This window comes from Phalangium opilio, unplaced genomic scaffold, assembly GCF_054372755.1.
Source record: "Phalangium opilio isolate 3A_F unplaced genomic scaffold, DU_Popi_V2 ptg000003l_1, whole genome shotgun sequence".
Taxonomy (NCBI): Eukaryota; Metazoa; Arthropoda; class Arachnida; order Opiliones; family Phalangiidae; genus Phalangium; species Phalangium opilio.
Genome location: NW_028324145.1, coordinates 6,559,391 through 6,574,637, shown reverse-complemented (window position 1 = coordinate 6,574,637; position 15,247 = coordinate 6,559,391). Strand labels below are relative to the sequence as shown.

The following is a 15,247-nucleotide window of genomic DNA, read 5'->3' as shown; positions in this document are numbered from 1 at the left end:
CATTTATAATTTTATAATTTCTTTGGTAGGTTTGACTCTGGACCAAGATACTCCCGAGGACGAAATTCCGTCTCCCATTTCTATACTGCCATTGGGCAAAGAGCTAGTCAGACGTCATAGTTTCGGTATCTTAGAGTCGTTGGTTGGCATGGCTAGTTCCGAATCAGAAAACGACGGTTCCAGCACCGATCCGACGAGCACGGGTACTACTTGCAGCACGAGACGCAATAGCGCCATCGTTCGACCGGGTTCCATCCGCGATAGTTTCGACAGTCGTTGCGCTTCGGTTGAGCACGAGGGTAGTTGCAGTTCCGAATCTCAAGACATTTTTCCGGCGGCGCGCGCTCAACCGTCCAGGAACGTTCTCGGTCGGAGGAGAGGCTCTTTGCCAGCCGACATTCCCATATCGCTTTCCAATCGCGTCCATCCTTTCGTTTCGTCCGCGGTCGGGGTCACTACTTCCGGCGCGACTTCGCGAGAAGCGTGGGTGGCTACGGGTGACACTCCCGGTCTCTTGGGAGCCAGGACTTGGGCGGAATATCAATCTCGAAGACGGGCCTCTGCCGGTGAAGTTATGGGGGCTTTCGTTGGTCAACCGTCGCCTCTTTCCGCGTTAAGAGAAATGTCCACCCGTACCCCGTCTCCGGAACAGGATAGGTACGATCGAAGGGGCGGTTCCTCCTACGGTACCGTGTCTCCGCGACGCGCTTCCGGTGGTTTGGAATTGCTCAGCGGTTTATGGAAGTCTAATCTGACCTTGGGTGAAAGCGCTCTCTCGCCTCAAGCGACGTTTTACGCTCAATTAGCTAAAAAGAGGAACTTCCCTTACGACCAAACGGACTTTAAGTGGCTGCAGAGTTGTTTCGCGTCCTCGAGACGTCTGACACCTTCCGGCGGTCTTTGTGGCTCCAAAGAAAGGGCGCTTAGCTCTCAACAGAGACGAGGCTCTGTACCGGTTGATCTGGCTCTTTAAAACACCCACCGAAAACATTGTTCCCGCTCAGGTAATTTCGAATGTCTTTTATCCTCCCTTAATAGACTCTTTTTTTCGAAATGGGTGGAGGGGGGGGAATAGTGCTTGAAATAGGGTAAATAAGACATCGCCTGTTGGGTAAAAAGTATTTCAAATACGCCACAGGGTCCACGTGTCGCCAAGATACATGGACTCCATCCCCATAGAGTGGGACCGCACACCTAGTCCTTGTTTTTCGCGAGATTTCAGCGCCGATTTCCCGTAGTGGTACTGTGGTAGTTTTCGAAATAAAACGAACTTAGTTTCTTTGAACCACGCCTTTCTTCGATCATGTGCCTGTGACGTATTTCAAATAATTGTTAAGCCCCGCCGATGCCTTGTTTACAGTCCCTTTAAGACGGAATTTCTGGTATGTGGTGTAGGTTAGATGGGGCTTCAATGTTACCAGTCCACCAAAATTGGTTCGTATCTAACGTCTCTGTCGACATCCACATACCAATCAATGTACCGGCTTAAGAAACAAGGTGGTTTAACACCATACAATATTTTACCATGGAAGAAGAAGGGTGTAATGTAATGGAATGGTGAGGTGAATAGGCAGACGGCTACGCGAAATGTAGGGTCACGTGGGAAAACTCTCCTCTCCTCTCGGCACTAGCTGTAACCCGATTACTGCTCTGCGCAATATTGGCGCGCAAGCAGAGAGAGGGATACACTGTTTAGATCCGCTCTCTACCGCCTCTACTACTGCGCAGAAGCTTTCAACGTTGGTGATAAACTCGGGAAGGAGGGGGTGAAAAGGGGGAAGTTACGATTTTTCAACGCGCTCTCTTTAACACTATAGGACCCTTCCATACACCCTTCTTCTTCCATGATTTTACTCCCTACTTTTGAAAAAAAGGTTTATCAAGAACGTTATAAAATTTACTAACAGTGAAACTTGTCTAATTTCCAATGCCTAAAACTGTGAATTGTTTTTTATAATTACAGATGGCGTGTTCCACTTAAAAAACCTTTCTTCCCAACCGTGAGTTCGTTACCCCAGTTTTAATTGATTAAAACCTAACACGGGGCAAATTAAAAAAAAAAAAAGTAATTCTTCTCTGATGCTCAGTAGAGTTTCTGTCGTTCAAATTTTATAATAATTAGGAAGTTGCCTATGCAATTTTTTGCGTTTTTCTTCGTTTTTTCCATAAGAAAAAAAAAATCAACCTACAAACCTATTTAGATCTTTAATTTATTATAAATATTAACAATTCTCTTCCCAATTGTACCATAGTGTGACCACGTCTAATAGATATTAATTATAAAACACTATATAGCTATGGTGTGTGTTTTTTGAAATTAATAATAATATTATACCCTCCTAACCTAACCTAAAATTACCCAATTGTCATAACGTTATGAAAAACCTACCTAATCGCGAAGTATTTGGACGAAAATAATAATTAATATTTGTTTGTTTGTTTGTTTGTGAGATAAACAATTAAATACAATTCTTCGCGATGAAAACCAAACCCAAAAAATATCTATATAAGTACAATGAACTTGAATCTCCTGAAAAAACTAACAATTAATATTGCCCCGCCCCTCCGTGACTAATTAAACATTGAATAATTAATATTTGTTAATTATTCAATTATCTTTTATTAGTATATAGCGCCAATATTGAAAGTTTACGCGTGAACTTTATTTATTTATTTATTTCTTTACAAAGTATCAATGGTACAAAATATTATTAAAATAAATTAAACGAATTAATTTGTTTTTAATTAATTAATTAATTAATTAACGAGTTTAATTATTTTTAATTTTCTCCGCATACTCGGGTGTGGAACCGAACCATGTATGTTTTTAAGTCTTCCAAAATTTCCCATAAAATTTAAGCAAGAAGTTATATCAGTATCTCAGAGAGAAGGTATAAGATGCCTTTGTATTCGCGTGCCATAGTCCCAGTCCCCCTTTCAAAATACAAGGGGGGACGTAAAAGGAGGCGCCGGGCTATTTCGCCTCTCCTCAGTCGGAAAATACGTAATTTTCGTCCTCGCGCTGACGTGAGTTTTCAAGAACCAATGAGATGCTGGTTGTAATTTAGAGACTGGGATTGACTCCGGACCTACGTTTGGACTAGAGATAAAGCTGGAAATCTGGCGAATTTATACCTTCTCTCTGAGATACTAGATATAACTTCTTGATTTAAGGCGTTGGGGACAGACGTTACGTTTTTTTAATAGAGCATCGTGAGGTTAGGTAGGTTTTTTTTTTTGAAATTTTATTTGAACAGAAGTTTATTTTTAAGATGTAATTTATTATTGACTGACAATTGATACCGGAAGCGTAATTTTACTTCCGGTATTGTTGTCAATATTTAAGAAGGACAACTTTTGATACTCGTAAGTATAACGAAATTTTTAGGAGGAGAAGTTAGAATTTTATTTTGAAAACTCTTGATGAATTACAATGTTGAAGAATTGGGCCAAATTTAACGGGCTATCTAGTTTTTATTTATTCTCGTTGTGGGTGAATTTAGTTCGGTTTCTTTCTTTTATAAATATTATTTAAAAAAGAAATTGTAACTGGTTAAATATTTATTTGATTTTAAAAATTTATAGAAAAAAAAAATAACTAACCCATCTATAGAAAATAATTTGAAATATCAAATTACTGCCATTTTATTCCACCAATCTTTTAGTTTGTCTCAATTTTACTATTTATAACTATGTGGTAAATTTGTCACTAACAATTGGGTAATATTCTCGTAATAATAATAATATCCCTTCCCCTCATTTCACCGTAGTAATATTATAAACTTTGAGTGCCTTGGTTCCTTTTTTTTGGTTCCAAAAAGTTTCATTTTAAATACTTATTTTTAAATGGTGATTTTTGGGGCAAATCGAGGTATTCAAAGTCTATAAAAAACAGTCAAAAAGAAAATTAAAAACCTTTTTCGAATAATAATCGTTAATATTTTCCAGTCTAACTAACCCCCCTACTTACATGTCGTGAAACATTTTTTATACTCGTAAAATTGTATAGAGACGTAAGAAAAAAAAAGAATAATTAAAAGTTAGTAACAAACAATTTAAAAAATGATTGTCTCTTGTGTTTTTTGAATTTGTTTACAGTATTTTGTCTTACAAGTCTATTGTTTTAAACTAATCAAAATTTAATGTAAAATTATAGTGCCTTCATTAGTATCTTGTCTTACAGCTTAATTATTAAGAATTTAATCTGAAATTATAGTTCCTTCCTCAGACCTCGTTATCTTGTTTTACAACTTAATCAGAATTTATGCATGCAAAACTATGAAAATTCTGACTGATTGACTGACTGATAACAATCAACGCCCAGCCCTAACAGCTTTGCCTAGGATGCTGAAAATTTGCAGGTACGTTACACGTAAGTAGTAGTCGCGTCCTAAGACAGATTTTTACAATCCGACGCCATCTTGAAAAATGGCGGCTGGATATGTAAAAAGAAAAAAAACCGCAAATTATGAAACACATTTCGCTAATATTTAGTTAAATGGTTCTATATATTTCATAGACGGCTTTTAGGGCGGCCGTATTTTAAAATGGCAGCCCGTAAAGTATTTATTTATTTAAATAATTAAAATGTTCTGACGGGCAACGCCTGGTGACTTTTTAATAAATAAATAAATAAATAAATAATTGCAGTGTAAATTATCATTTACACCACAAACATAGTTTACGCTAGAGTAAATATAGAGCTGTAAAAGTTCAAGAAACTTATGTAATATGAACGTGAAGACAATTTAAAGTTTTCGCCTTTAAGGGTTGATAATACCTCGTTCGAAATAACGGTTAAAAAAACGTTACTTTTTAAAAAAATTACTTCCGCAAACTTAGTTGAACTTCCTACTAACTAAAAGAAACCATTTTTTTTAAATCCCGCACCAAACCAGATCTGTCATCTTAAAAGCCCTTCAAAATTAAACTCTCTTTTTAAGTCGACTTTAATGAACACTAATATATCCTAGAGATAAGAGTAACGGTGAAACCATAACCTTTAGGCCAAGTAAACTGGAATTTAAAGTTGGGATGATGCTCTCGGCGCTCTAATTACAACGGGAAAGTATTTTCAATGGTCGACCTCGGTCGTCCTCGATGGGCGGAAGCTTTTATTTGCGGGATTCGAACCAGTTCCCGTTTTAATTCATATCGTAATTTAAACCTTTTTCCCCTGCTGTGAAATTGAGCGCGTGGTCAAACGTTTGACAGGTTCGGAAGGCGACAGTCCGATATGGCTTTCGCTACTCCTAGCCCCTTTACTATCCGAAATTCATTGAGTTTGTTTATGGCTGCTTTCGCCTTCAACTATATCAGGTCACCAGAAAGAGCCCTGCCAATTATAAGTACGGATTTTAAGCAGGAATACGATTATGTCATAAGTAAGTGGATGGGTTTTTGCTTTCTTTTTCATTATTTTTGGGGATGTGGTACCGCGAGGATCCGAACTTTGTCGAGGTGGTATGTTGGGGATACAACCGTTGAGTGGGAACTTTGACCAAGACAGATATTACAAGGGAATAGTTGCTTACCAATTGGACCTTTTTTTCAAAAAAAAGAGTGACTTCAAAGAGGTCAAAAATGTCGTAAAATTCAAAAAATTGACAATTTGTAATAGGTGATAAATATGGGAAAAAAATGTCATCTTTAAAAGCAGAAGATAAATTTAAAACAAAAATAATATATTCTCAGTTTTGATCTCCTTTTGTTAGGGATATTCTTTTATTTTCGACATCTTTTTATAAGATACACTGGTCCGTAGTAAAATCAACGAGACATTGACTTTTGAATTCGGTGTAGTCCAAGCTGCTCAAACTGTATTTTATATTTAAGAATATTCTTATCGAAAAGATGTTTAATTTATTTAGTTGGCTCGGGATCGGCCGGATCGACTTTAGCCAACCGTTTATCCGAAGACCCTGATGTCACTGTTCTGGTCATCGAAGCTGGCATGCGGGAACATGTGTTTCATGAAGTGCCTATGGCTAATTACGAGCTAATGGGTGGCGCTTACGATTGGAATTTTTTAACTGAGCCTCAGAAATTTTGCTGCTCTGCGCTTCAAGAAAGAGTAAGTTACAAAAAGGGTGATAGGACAGTGGGTCCTATGGGCGAAAAATTACTGATCTCGAACCTCGAGCTCAGTTTTTACTTTTGAAACGATGTAATAGTTTGAATTTAACTTTAAATAGAGAAGTTACTGGCCAAGAGGCAAGGCGGTTGGTGGTAGTTCTTCCATCAACTTTAACCTTTACATTCGCGGGAATCATAGAGATTACGACCATTGGGAAACATTGGGCGCCAAGGGTTGGGCCTGGAAGGACATCTTTCCCTATTTCCTCAAGGCTGAAGACAATACAGATGGACCTGAAGCTGCGGCGCCTGGTACGAATTGTTTAATAATTGTTTCTAGCCTTGTAAAAACCTAAGACATTTTATACAATGAAAACTTGTAGGGTACCACGGTAAAGGTGGACCTTTATCAGTCTCACAATCGCCTTACCGAACCATCATAGGTGACGCGTTTATGGAGGCCGGTCGATTATTGGGTTATAAAAGTATCGATTCGAACGGACCATCGCAAACGGGGTTCACCAGACACCAAGGGACATTGCGGAATGGTACGCGATGCAGTGCCAGTAGGGCCTATTTAGTACCGGCCAGTAGAAGAAGAAATGTGGACATACTTGATAAAGGTATCAAAATGGTATTTGCGTAAGTCATACGGAAATAAAGACAACACTTCGCTTGTAGCTTTGGCGACTAAAATCTTATTCGACGATAAGAAGAGGGCTCGCTCTGTTGTCTTTGAAAGAGACAATCAAGTTCATCAAGTTCGGGCTAGAAGAGAAGTTCTTCTCTGTGCCGGTACTATGAAGTCTCCTCAACTTTTAATGCTGTCCGGAATTGGACCCAGGAAGGAGTTGGAAAAATTTGGGGTTTGTGTGACTTACTTAGGTTGGAGCCTTTAAAGGTCACTGAATAAAGTCGAAATTTTAGATACCCGTCATAGCTGACGTACCTGGCGTTGGCGAGAATCTCCACGAGCACATCGCAGCCGGTGGACTAGACTACACCGTTAATGTTAATGAGACAATTGGCGTTCCTTCAGTGGTCAGTTATGGAAATGCAAACAATGTGGAGCTTGTGTACTACAACGGAACTGGTTAATTCAGATATTACTCCGTGGGTTGACATAGAAACATAATATTTGAAATTTTTGCTACGCAGGTCCTCTTACGTTAACTGGTGGTTGCGAGGCCATGGGTTTTGTCAACACTAAGTACAGTGACCCATCTGGTGAATACCCGGACATTCAGTTCCTCTTTTTCCCATTATCAGCCGGATCCTATCCTGGACTAGGAGATAATGTCTTAAGAGTTACCAGCGAGGTTAGTGATGCTTTATTTATAGATACCATAAATTTCTATTGGTCACTGACTCGCTTTTTCAATAGGTTTTCAAGAAATACTACGAGCCGTATCTGGACACGGACGCTTTCTCCATGTACCCGGTCTTACTAAGACCAAAAACGCGAGGTACCATTAGGCTAAGATCCACCAATCCCAGAGATCAACCAATCATCGAACCGAATTTCCTAAAGGATCGTCACGATTTGGATGTACTCATTGAATGTAAAGCGATTCCTTGATAGAAACTATAGTTCTGTTGGTGACCTGACTTTCTTATTTTCATAGCCGTTAAGATCTCCATACAAATTGGTGACAGTGAACCCATGAGGAAAATAGGAGCCAAAAGGTTCGAGTATCCCGTACCTGGCTGCGAACAGTATCCAATGTGGAGTGATCCCTATATAGAGTGCCACGTTCGCGCCCTTACAATCGCCATATACCATCCCGGGGGCACGTGCAAGATGGGTTCATTGCGGGACCCCATGACCGTAGTTGACAATGAAGCAAGGTATGAATGTCTTATTTCGGGTTTAGTTAGTCTTAATAATTTGATAATTCTTTTCTTTAAAATACGTAGGGTTAGAGGAGTTCGTGGGTTAAGGGTCATCGACTGTTCAATCATGCCTCAAGTCGTGTCGGGTAATACCAATGCCCCAACCATAGCTATGGCCGAAAAATTGGCTGATCATATTAAAGGTCGCACACCTTTGAAGGCACCGTTTTAGGGTTAAGTTTAAGCCTTTGTTCCTAATGGTTTAATTATAGTCAAGATACGTAAGTTCTGTATATATTGAAATAAATAAATTGCCTAAATATTATTTATGAGACTTCAAAATAAGAATTCCAATGTCATTTCGTATATATAAAGAAATTAATTTAAAATAAATATAAAAATTTAGTACTACTTTCACAGATCGTAAATATCTACATTTTAACGAATACCAAGAAGGTAAGACCGTGAAATTTCGATGTATTATAAATGAATCGTTCTTCATGTCGCACCCGGTTGTTTACAACGACACGCATCTCCGCAGCTGACTGGCATAGGTTTAACCTTTTGCCCTTTGACCTTTAGCGTAGACTCGCAGCAATCTCCGCCGTCCCATCCGCATAGTTCTCGGTTATTGATACCGTCGCAATAAGAGTCGTTCAAAGAATCCTGATATGACCGGAACATACTTTATATTCGTCCATTGACTAATATGGAAGAACACTTACCATTCTGCACTCTAAGGCACAAAGAATTGACTCCGGATTAGGGTACCAAGTTCCACGTCCTGTACATTTAATATTCTTCTCTTCACCAGCTTCGAATCCGAAAATTTCTTGTTCAAGGTGTAAGCAACTTACGGAGCATTTTTGACCTAAATCCGAGCACGAATAAGTTTCAAGCCCTTTTAGGAGCGGTAAGAAGAGCTATTAATTTACCAATTTGAAAAATAGACGAGTCCTGAAGTAGATTATCGCAGTTCATTCTGATAGAGGGGTGTAAATTAGGCAAAAGGCAATGTTCGGCAGTTGGAGGGCATGTTGGAAAAGGTGGATTCCATTTTCCGTCGCTCTCGCACATGCTGTTAAATCTTTCCATTTTAATTTCCTGCTTCGAGACTTGGCAATCTAAGGTGCACACGCTCCCGAATCGAAAGTCGTCGGAACATTTCAGAGAACCTCCTTCTCTGGTGTCGGGTGGAGGACAGGTTACCGGGACGCAAACATCGACGTTCCATAAGCCCGATCCGTCGCAGCGCGATTCAAAATGGCGCCTGAATAAAAGGAAAAAAAGGTAATTCCCTGAAGATAATGTAGCAGAATTTTTAATTGGAAAGCAAGGGCGTACCTCTTTACACCTTCTACAACGACGTTATACCCATCTCGGCAACGAAACTTGCATTTCTGTCCGTAAGCAAAGTTCTTTCTTTTCTGGCAGGCTTCGTCGACTAGAACCGCGTAATCTGGTATCGAAGGAACTGGACAACTTAAGTGACAAATAGGTTCTGGTTCGGTCCAAATTCCAGACTTGGTGCAAGTAACGACGGGACTGGATCCACTCGCCCCGTTACGTATCGTTCTCAATCTAGCGGGAGGTCGGCACTTGAAAGTGCAACTTTTACCGTACGTGGTACCATCGGGACACAGCGCATCAGCTTGAGGAATTTTGGGAAGATGACAGTCTACCGGGCGACAAGTCAAACTATCTCCCAACCAGTTTCCATTCGCGCACGTCACTCTAGCTGTCTTGGACGTCCATTGCTTTTCGGCGCTTTCAAGTAAAAAATAGCCAGAGTCGCAAACCAGGGAACATACATCGCCTTCTTGGAATCCGGAACATTCGAGTCGACCGTTTTTGACAAGAGGTTCTTGGCAGGTTGGTCTATTACACGTCCGTTGTCTCAAGCAATTGTCCAGAAGTGGACTATATATTGAATGTGAGGAATCGGCCTGGCATTGGGACACAGTCACCGGATTCCAACTCAAAGTGCGCAACGCCACAGCGGCGAAAGAGGCGTCAGGGGATGAAAAGCGAACGCGAATGCCTTTGGATAATTTGAAAGGACGCGTCAGATCTTGGTGAATTGGAATAGTGATAGGGTTCTTAGAGCAGTAAAGGGAAACTGGTCCTAATGGCGTTGTTTCTCCGTCAAACCCGATTAGTTCAACTGTAGCATCTGCTTCATTGTCATCTCTATGTTTTGAACGACTGTTTCCGATTCTTCTTCCTTCAAACTCTAAGGTTTCCGGAAATAGTTTGCCGTCTGATTCCAAATGTATCTGCACCGATGCTGCCACTCCCGGATTTTTGAAAAAAGCGTCAAATTTTAAAGGGTTCCGCTTTTTGATGTTGAACGCAATGCAAGGTCGCCACGCTTTGCTGGCATTATGTCCGTCGTTGCACTCCTAAGAATATGTCAAAGGTAAGTTTAGATTTCTATTTCCTTTTTCTATACCAAAAAGTTGTATAAATATCTTGCATGAAAGAAGTTCTTTTATAATATTACCTTCAGGTTTGTTAGAGGTGGTCCAGCGACAGAGGAGATAGGACAATCCGGATTATCAAACTCCGGAAAGGTTTCGACTCGTTCGGCCCACTGATCTGTAAACCCATCGGGAGTATATCGTCCGCAGTCTTCGAAGACTAGTTCTCTTTCCGATACTTCGCAAACTTCATCTCCTTCGTGCCAATAGCAAGTGCTTGGCCAACCTGTGATAATTAGTTTACCACGTGTGTACAGTAACAACAATGATGTGAACCATACCATTGCAGAAAAATCCCGCTTCAATTTGACAGTTTTTATCGCATCCATCATCGTTTATTAAATTGCCATCGTCACATTCTTCTCGTTCTTTGTCCAAAACTGCGTCTCCGCAAATATTTGCGCCATTACGATGAATTAAGACTGGTGAAGGAAGTGAAACTTTGTTTCCGGAGTAGGCTCGAACCCTGTATTGATAATCAACCGCGACTTCCTTAAAGGAAGAATCTATAAGTTCGGTATCTTCCGTTTCTACGAAATCCACTCCATCCGGAAACGGAGGATCTCGATAGACGAGGTATCGAACTGCTTTGCAACGTGAACAGGAAGGATGATTGGGGTCCGAGATGAGTTGAACGGCGTCAACGCTAACGAAAGGACTCGCTGTGTAAAGAATCAAGCCTTTCACTTCTTTTCTCTCCTTTTCGACAGACAGCCAAGGTAAAACCTGAATGAAAATTTGCAACAAAACTTTTAATTATTATTTAGATTAGATCATGGCGATTAAAAATACCTGGCTGATGATGAAAGTGAACCTCTCGTCGCAACTACTTCTGGCCGGTCCCAAAGAAAGTGTACTTCCGTCTGTAAAGACCAACTGAACTTCGGAGAGACCCAACCTAGAGTTATAATTCATCCATATCGATACTGAATATGGTACGACAGGAACTTTGAAGGTCAACGACAAGGAGCACGCTTCTTGGGTAGTATTTGTCGCTGTGCAGTAAACTGGATCGGGCATCCAAGAATGAACGCTCGGGGAGCATGTCTCGGAGTCTGGGGCTCCTATTAAAATAACGTTTTAAGAATGAAAAGGGTATACTTGAAAGTAAACACGGATTGTCGTACCTGTAGCTTCTCTAGGAGTGGCATACTCGCCGTAAGCTCCCCTGTGTCCGACGGCAACATCGGCGTATTGAAAGAAACCCTTTTCGGGTGTGCATCTCGTACATGACGCGTCGTCTTGTAGATAAAGAGCTTGATTAATAGGAGGAACCCAAACAATGGATACCGCGTTGGTTGAGATGGAAGTCACCCTTGGAGGCAATGGGGGAGGAGGATAACTAATCTCTGTGGATTTGGCCAACCACGAGGGGTAAGCTAAATCGACGTAGCAATGCATGCGAGCCGCTTGTTGAGGCGTGAATGAGTCGGAGCAAGAGTCATCCGAGTAACTCATGTAATTGTTGTAAGGTGTCTCGGTAAAGGGTCCAATTCCGCAGGCTAGACGGTGACTATCAGGGTCTCGACAAGCGGAATGAGCCACGGTTGGTTTTGTATCGAAGCACAGGTCACCCGCGGTTAACGAAGGTTCCGATTCGAAGCAAGGGTGGTCACATTCGAGTTCGGAAACACCCCGATGAACGTGCCATAGGCCTAATACGTGACCCAGTTCATGAACTAAAGTGTCCATTTGACCTTCGATTCCGAAATCTTCGGGACGTACTAGAACTCCGCCTAGAAATAAATGAGATTAATTACGTAATTTCAATTGTGTCCGAGTAAATAGACGTCGTCTTACCCAATGACGTTCTGGCTTCCTTCTCCCACGGAAAAGTGGCAAGTCCCACAATGTCCTTGTTAGTCCAATGGGCAAAAAATATATTGACTCCTTGATCCGATGGGGCTGAAATAATCTTCTTATATTCTTCCAAACTTAAAAACGCCCTGAAAGGTTTGTTTTAATTTTTTATTTATATATAAAATAAGATTTTGGTGGTTAAAACAGTAATATTTGCTCTACTTGCCTGTTAGGTGAAGTGGGATCTAAGCAAGTAACTGTGACGTCGGTAATGGCGGGATCGCAACAATCCCCTTTGTCCCATTTATGGTAAGCGACGTTGCAAGCCTGATCACACTTCCCATTACCTTGCTTGGACGACCGACACGATCTTCTACTCAAGTCGCAGTCACCGCCATCGTTATTCGTGGTCGATAATTGGTTGCATTTAGGATCGCAATTTCCATTGCCCATAAATTGAGGTTTGCAACCAATGAGAATGGTCTTCTTTCGCAAGGATGTGTCTCGTATCGCGATTTCCTTGTATTCCCAGGTAATATTGTAAGGACCAAACGCGCGGTTAAGGGCTCGATGTTGGGCGTTAATCTGTCTCTTTGTAACTGTTTCGTTAGTGCCGTCGCTATTCCGTACGTTGATAACGTTGTATCTAATTCATAGAAGTTAAAAACATTTGGTGTAGATTTTAAAATAGATTTCGAGTCAATCACCCAAAACTATCAATAATTTTGGATTTTAAGGTCGTTTGAATGAACACTTCATTAATGCCATAAGAGGAGCAAACACCGCAGGGGTGGGCCCGCCATCAGAGGCAATTTCCCTCTGGCCAAGAAGTACCGCAAGAGGCAGTGCGAGTTGGCCAGCCTCCGACGTGTATTGCAGGCGGCCTCCGTCTGGTGTTGCGACTTGGCGCGAGGGAAATAGGGCTCAACTTGTACTTACCGTATTGTTTTCGGAGTTCGAAGTTCCCAGTTGGTCTCGTAGGATTTTACAATTTCGGGTGAATCGCATATGGTAAATCCGCAGGGTGTTGGAATGACTGGTGTCATATCGACCAAAGGAAATTGAAACGAACTTGGAACCCGTTGAGGATTTGAGTTTAAATCGGACCAATCCCACGAAACACGACCATCGAAATTCTCCCACATCACCAAGGAGGATATTTGAGGGATGTCCGGATAGTTCTTGAATGTCAAAGGCGCCTTCATGGCGGATGCGACCTCGATGGGAGTTAAGGCCTTTTTCCATAAACGGATAATGGCAATTAGACCACGAAAACCTCCACCAAGTAACAGATTCCTGCAACTGGACGCCGAATCGAGGACATGCAGGCGTTGAAATATTTTACTTTTCTGTTTGAAAGAGCGTCCGACCTATCATGATCAAAGTATTAGCTGAGGAGTAAAAATCAAGTTTTATACAACGCGTCATACCCGGGCTCCATTCACGAATAACTTTGTTTCTTCGCCGTCGTAAGTTAAACCCAAGTGAACCCATCGGTCCGAGTGATATATGGTTGGCGTGGATTCTAACCTGGTCTCCTGACTACTACTGGCTGTTTGAATTCTGGCGTAGAAGTAGGGGAAGCGTTCACCATCTTGTTTAGCGGATATCCCTACTTCCCAGCCTTCTCCTTCAAAGGGGGAGCAAGAATCATCCGCAGCTAGACGTGGAAATCGAGTTTAAAGTACTTATTTGTAAACTTCACCAACATATCCAAGAGACTCACCCAAAATTACAGCCGGGTTTTCCTGCCCACTCTCCGGTTTGACCCAAAGGTCGACGGTAAACTCTTCATCGGGTAGCCAAGTGACCTCATCAACCGGGATAGTATCACCCAAGCTAAGCAAAGACCCTTTTTGTCCCGGTAAAACTAGCAAATCCCGTCCACCACCGGATAAGCGATGGTCTCTTCTATTCCTTTGTTGGTCCGATTCGAGTACCCCTTCGACTCCTTTAGTAGCGAACAGGAAACTTTCCCCGGCTAAGAATCCGGAAGTCGGTGGTACTTGCGGCCTGGAACTGCACTGACGGTAAGCCATGTCCAGACGTTGGGGATGTTCCGAGTACTCGGCGTAGATGACATTCTTGAAAGGCAAAGGCGAGGAAGGCCTTGACGCCACCGAGGCGCGTATGGTCAGTAACAGAACGAACGCCTTGAACATAATTTCAATCTTTCTAATTTAACAAAAGCGAGTTTCTCGATTAAATAATCTCCAAAATTTAGCATTTTCCCCAGGACATTCAAGAGAAGAGTAAAATCACCGCTTCTTTCGTTGCTGGTACGTGTTTCTTTTGTTTAAAAATAGTAACAATTGGTAGCGATCCCTCGTCAAGAGACTTTGATTGTAATATAATTATCACTAAATGTTGATATTCTAACGGAGGAATGTCCTATTTCTTATCTATAGTTAGCGCCGCCACGTGTAGAAATAGCAACAGACTCTTTAGAGTCACTAGACTTCACTTGTCTTCGAGCTTCAAGATTTTTCTGGTTACCCGGGGTAAATAAATAATAGAAAATTGTTGGCTTCATTCTTTTTTTGTTTCAAACTAGAATTTATCTATTTGAGAGATTTGAGCCTGAGGGATAAGATAACGCTTAGACTTAAGTTGGCGGTAAACTTGATGGAGTCAACGAGGTCACGGTTGCCCATTACGATTGCCTGCCAGTCAATCAAAATATATACTTGTCAATTTTAACGCGACTTAATTGAAAGTTCAAGAAAAGATTAAAAAAGACGTCGAAGCCAATTTGAATCAATCTTCTCGGATTTCCTCTTTATCGGCTTTCTTACAAATTAATCAATTACTTACTCATAACAGTTTATCAAAGTAAGTTGGCGCGTTTTCAAGACGCACTTTTCGAAGGCTCGACCTTATTAAAGTCCCTGACAAGATATAGGATCAAATATCTTCAATTCGATTTTTCTTTAACAAGTTGGTAAATACTACGATAAAGGCTGCACTGTTACTTAAAAGGTAAGTTCAGGGGTGAAATTGCTTTTTTCCCTCTTTTGTTCACGTATGAAATAATAACTATGACGTATGTGTGTTCCAAA

The 15,247-nt window shown here is 41.1% G+C and overlaps 3 protein-coding genes across 5 annotated transcripts in view; 2 read left to right on the top strand and 1 right to left on the bottom strand.

The window, feature by feature from the left end:
* The window catches only part of LOC149717386 (uncharacterized), a 56,161-nt gene extending 52,098 nt beyond the window's left edge, over positions 1–4,063 (top strand). For both annotated transcript variants that reach the window (XM_089838764.1, XM_089838766.1), the window contains 2 exons: positions 30–1,004; positions 1,964–4,063. In XM_089838764.1, coding sequence (XP_089694890.1) covers positions 30–973 — 944 coding nt within the window. In that variant the 3' untranslated portion in view covers positions 974–1,004; positions 1,964–4,063. The remainder of the gene's footprint in view (positions 1–29; positions 1,005–1,963) is intronic.
* Positions 4,064–4,882: 819 nt separating this feature from the next.
* LOC149717385 (uncharacterized) lies at positions 4,883–8,241 on the top strand. The gene is made up of 10 exons (XM_089838770.1): positions 4,883–5,384; positions 5,871–6,073; positions 6,195–6,387; positions 6,459–6,698; positions 6,757–6,941; positions 7,003–7,168; positions 7,234–7,394; positions 7,460–7,637; positions 7,701–7,923; positions 7,993–8,241. Exons 1-10 carry the CDS (start codon positions 5,237–5,239, stop codon positions 8,138–8,140), a joined length of 1,845 nt encoding a protein of 614 aa, XP_089694896.1. The 5' UTR covers positions 4,883–5,236; the 3' UTR covers positions 8,141–8,241.
* On the bottom strand, positions 8,220–14,561 carry LOC149717384 (pappalysin-1-like). 2 transcript variants are annotated; one of them, XM_089838755.1, is made up of 13 exons: positions 13,915–14,561; positions 13,619–13,848; positions 13,128–13,558; positions 12,415–12,834; positions 12,189–12,334; positions 11,516–12,124; positions 11,181–11,452; positions 10,670–11,114; positions 10,412–10,614; positions 9,253–10,310; positions 8,844–9,178; positions 8,634–8,779; positions 8,220–8,574 (listed from the first exon to the last, which is right to left on the bottom strand). In XM_089838755.1, exons 1-13 carry the CDS (start codon positions 14,348–14,350, stop codon positions 8,407–8,409), a joined length of 4,899 nt encoding a protein of 1,632 aa, XP_089694881.1. In that variant the 5' UTR covers positions 14,351–14,561; the 3' UTR covers positions 8,220–8,406. The 2 variants fall into 2 exon arrangements, with proteins under 2 accessions (XP_089694881.1, XP_089694884.1); XM_089838758.1 differs by having other exon boundaries at positions 12,189–12,341; positions 12,422–12,834.
* Between the last annotated feature and the right edge of the window lie 686 nt (positions 14,562–15,247).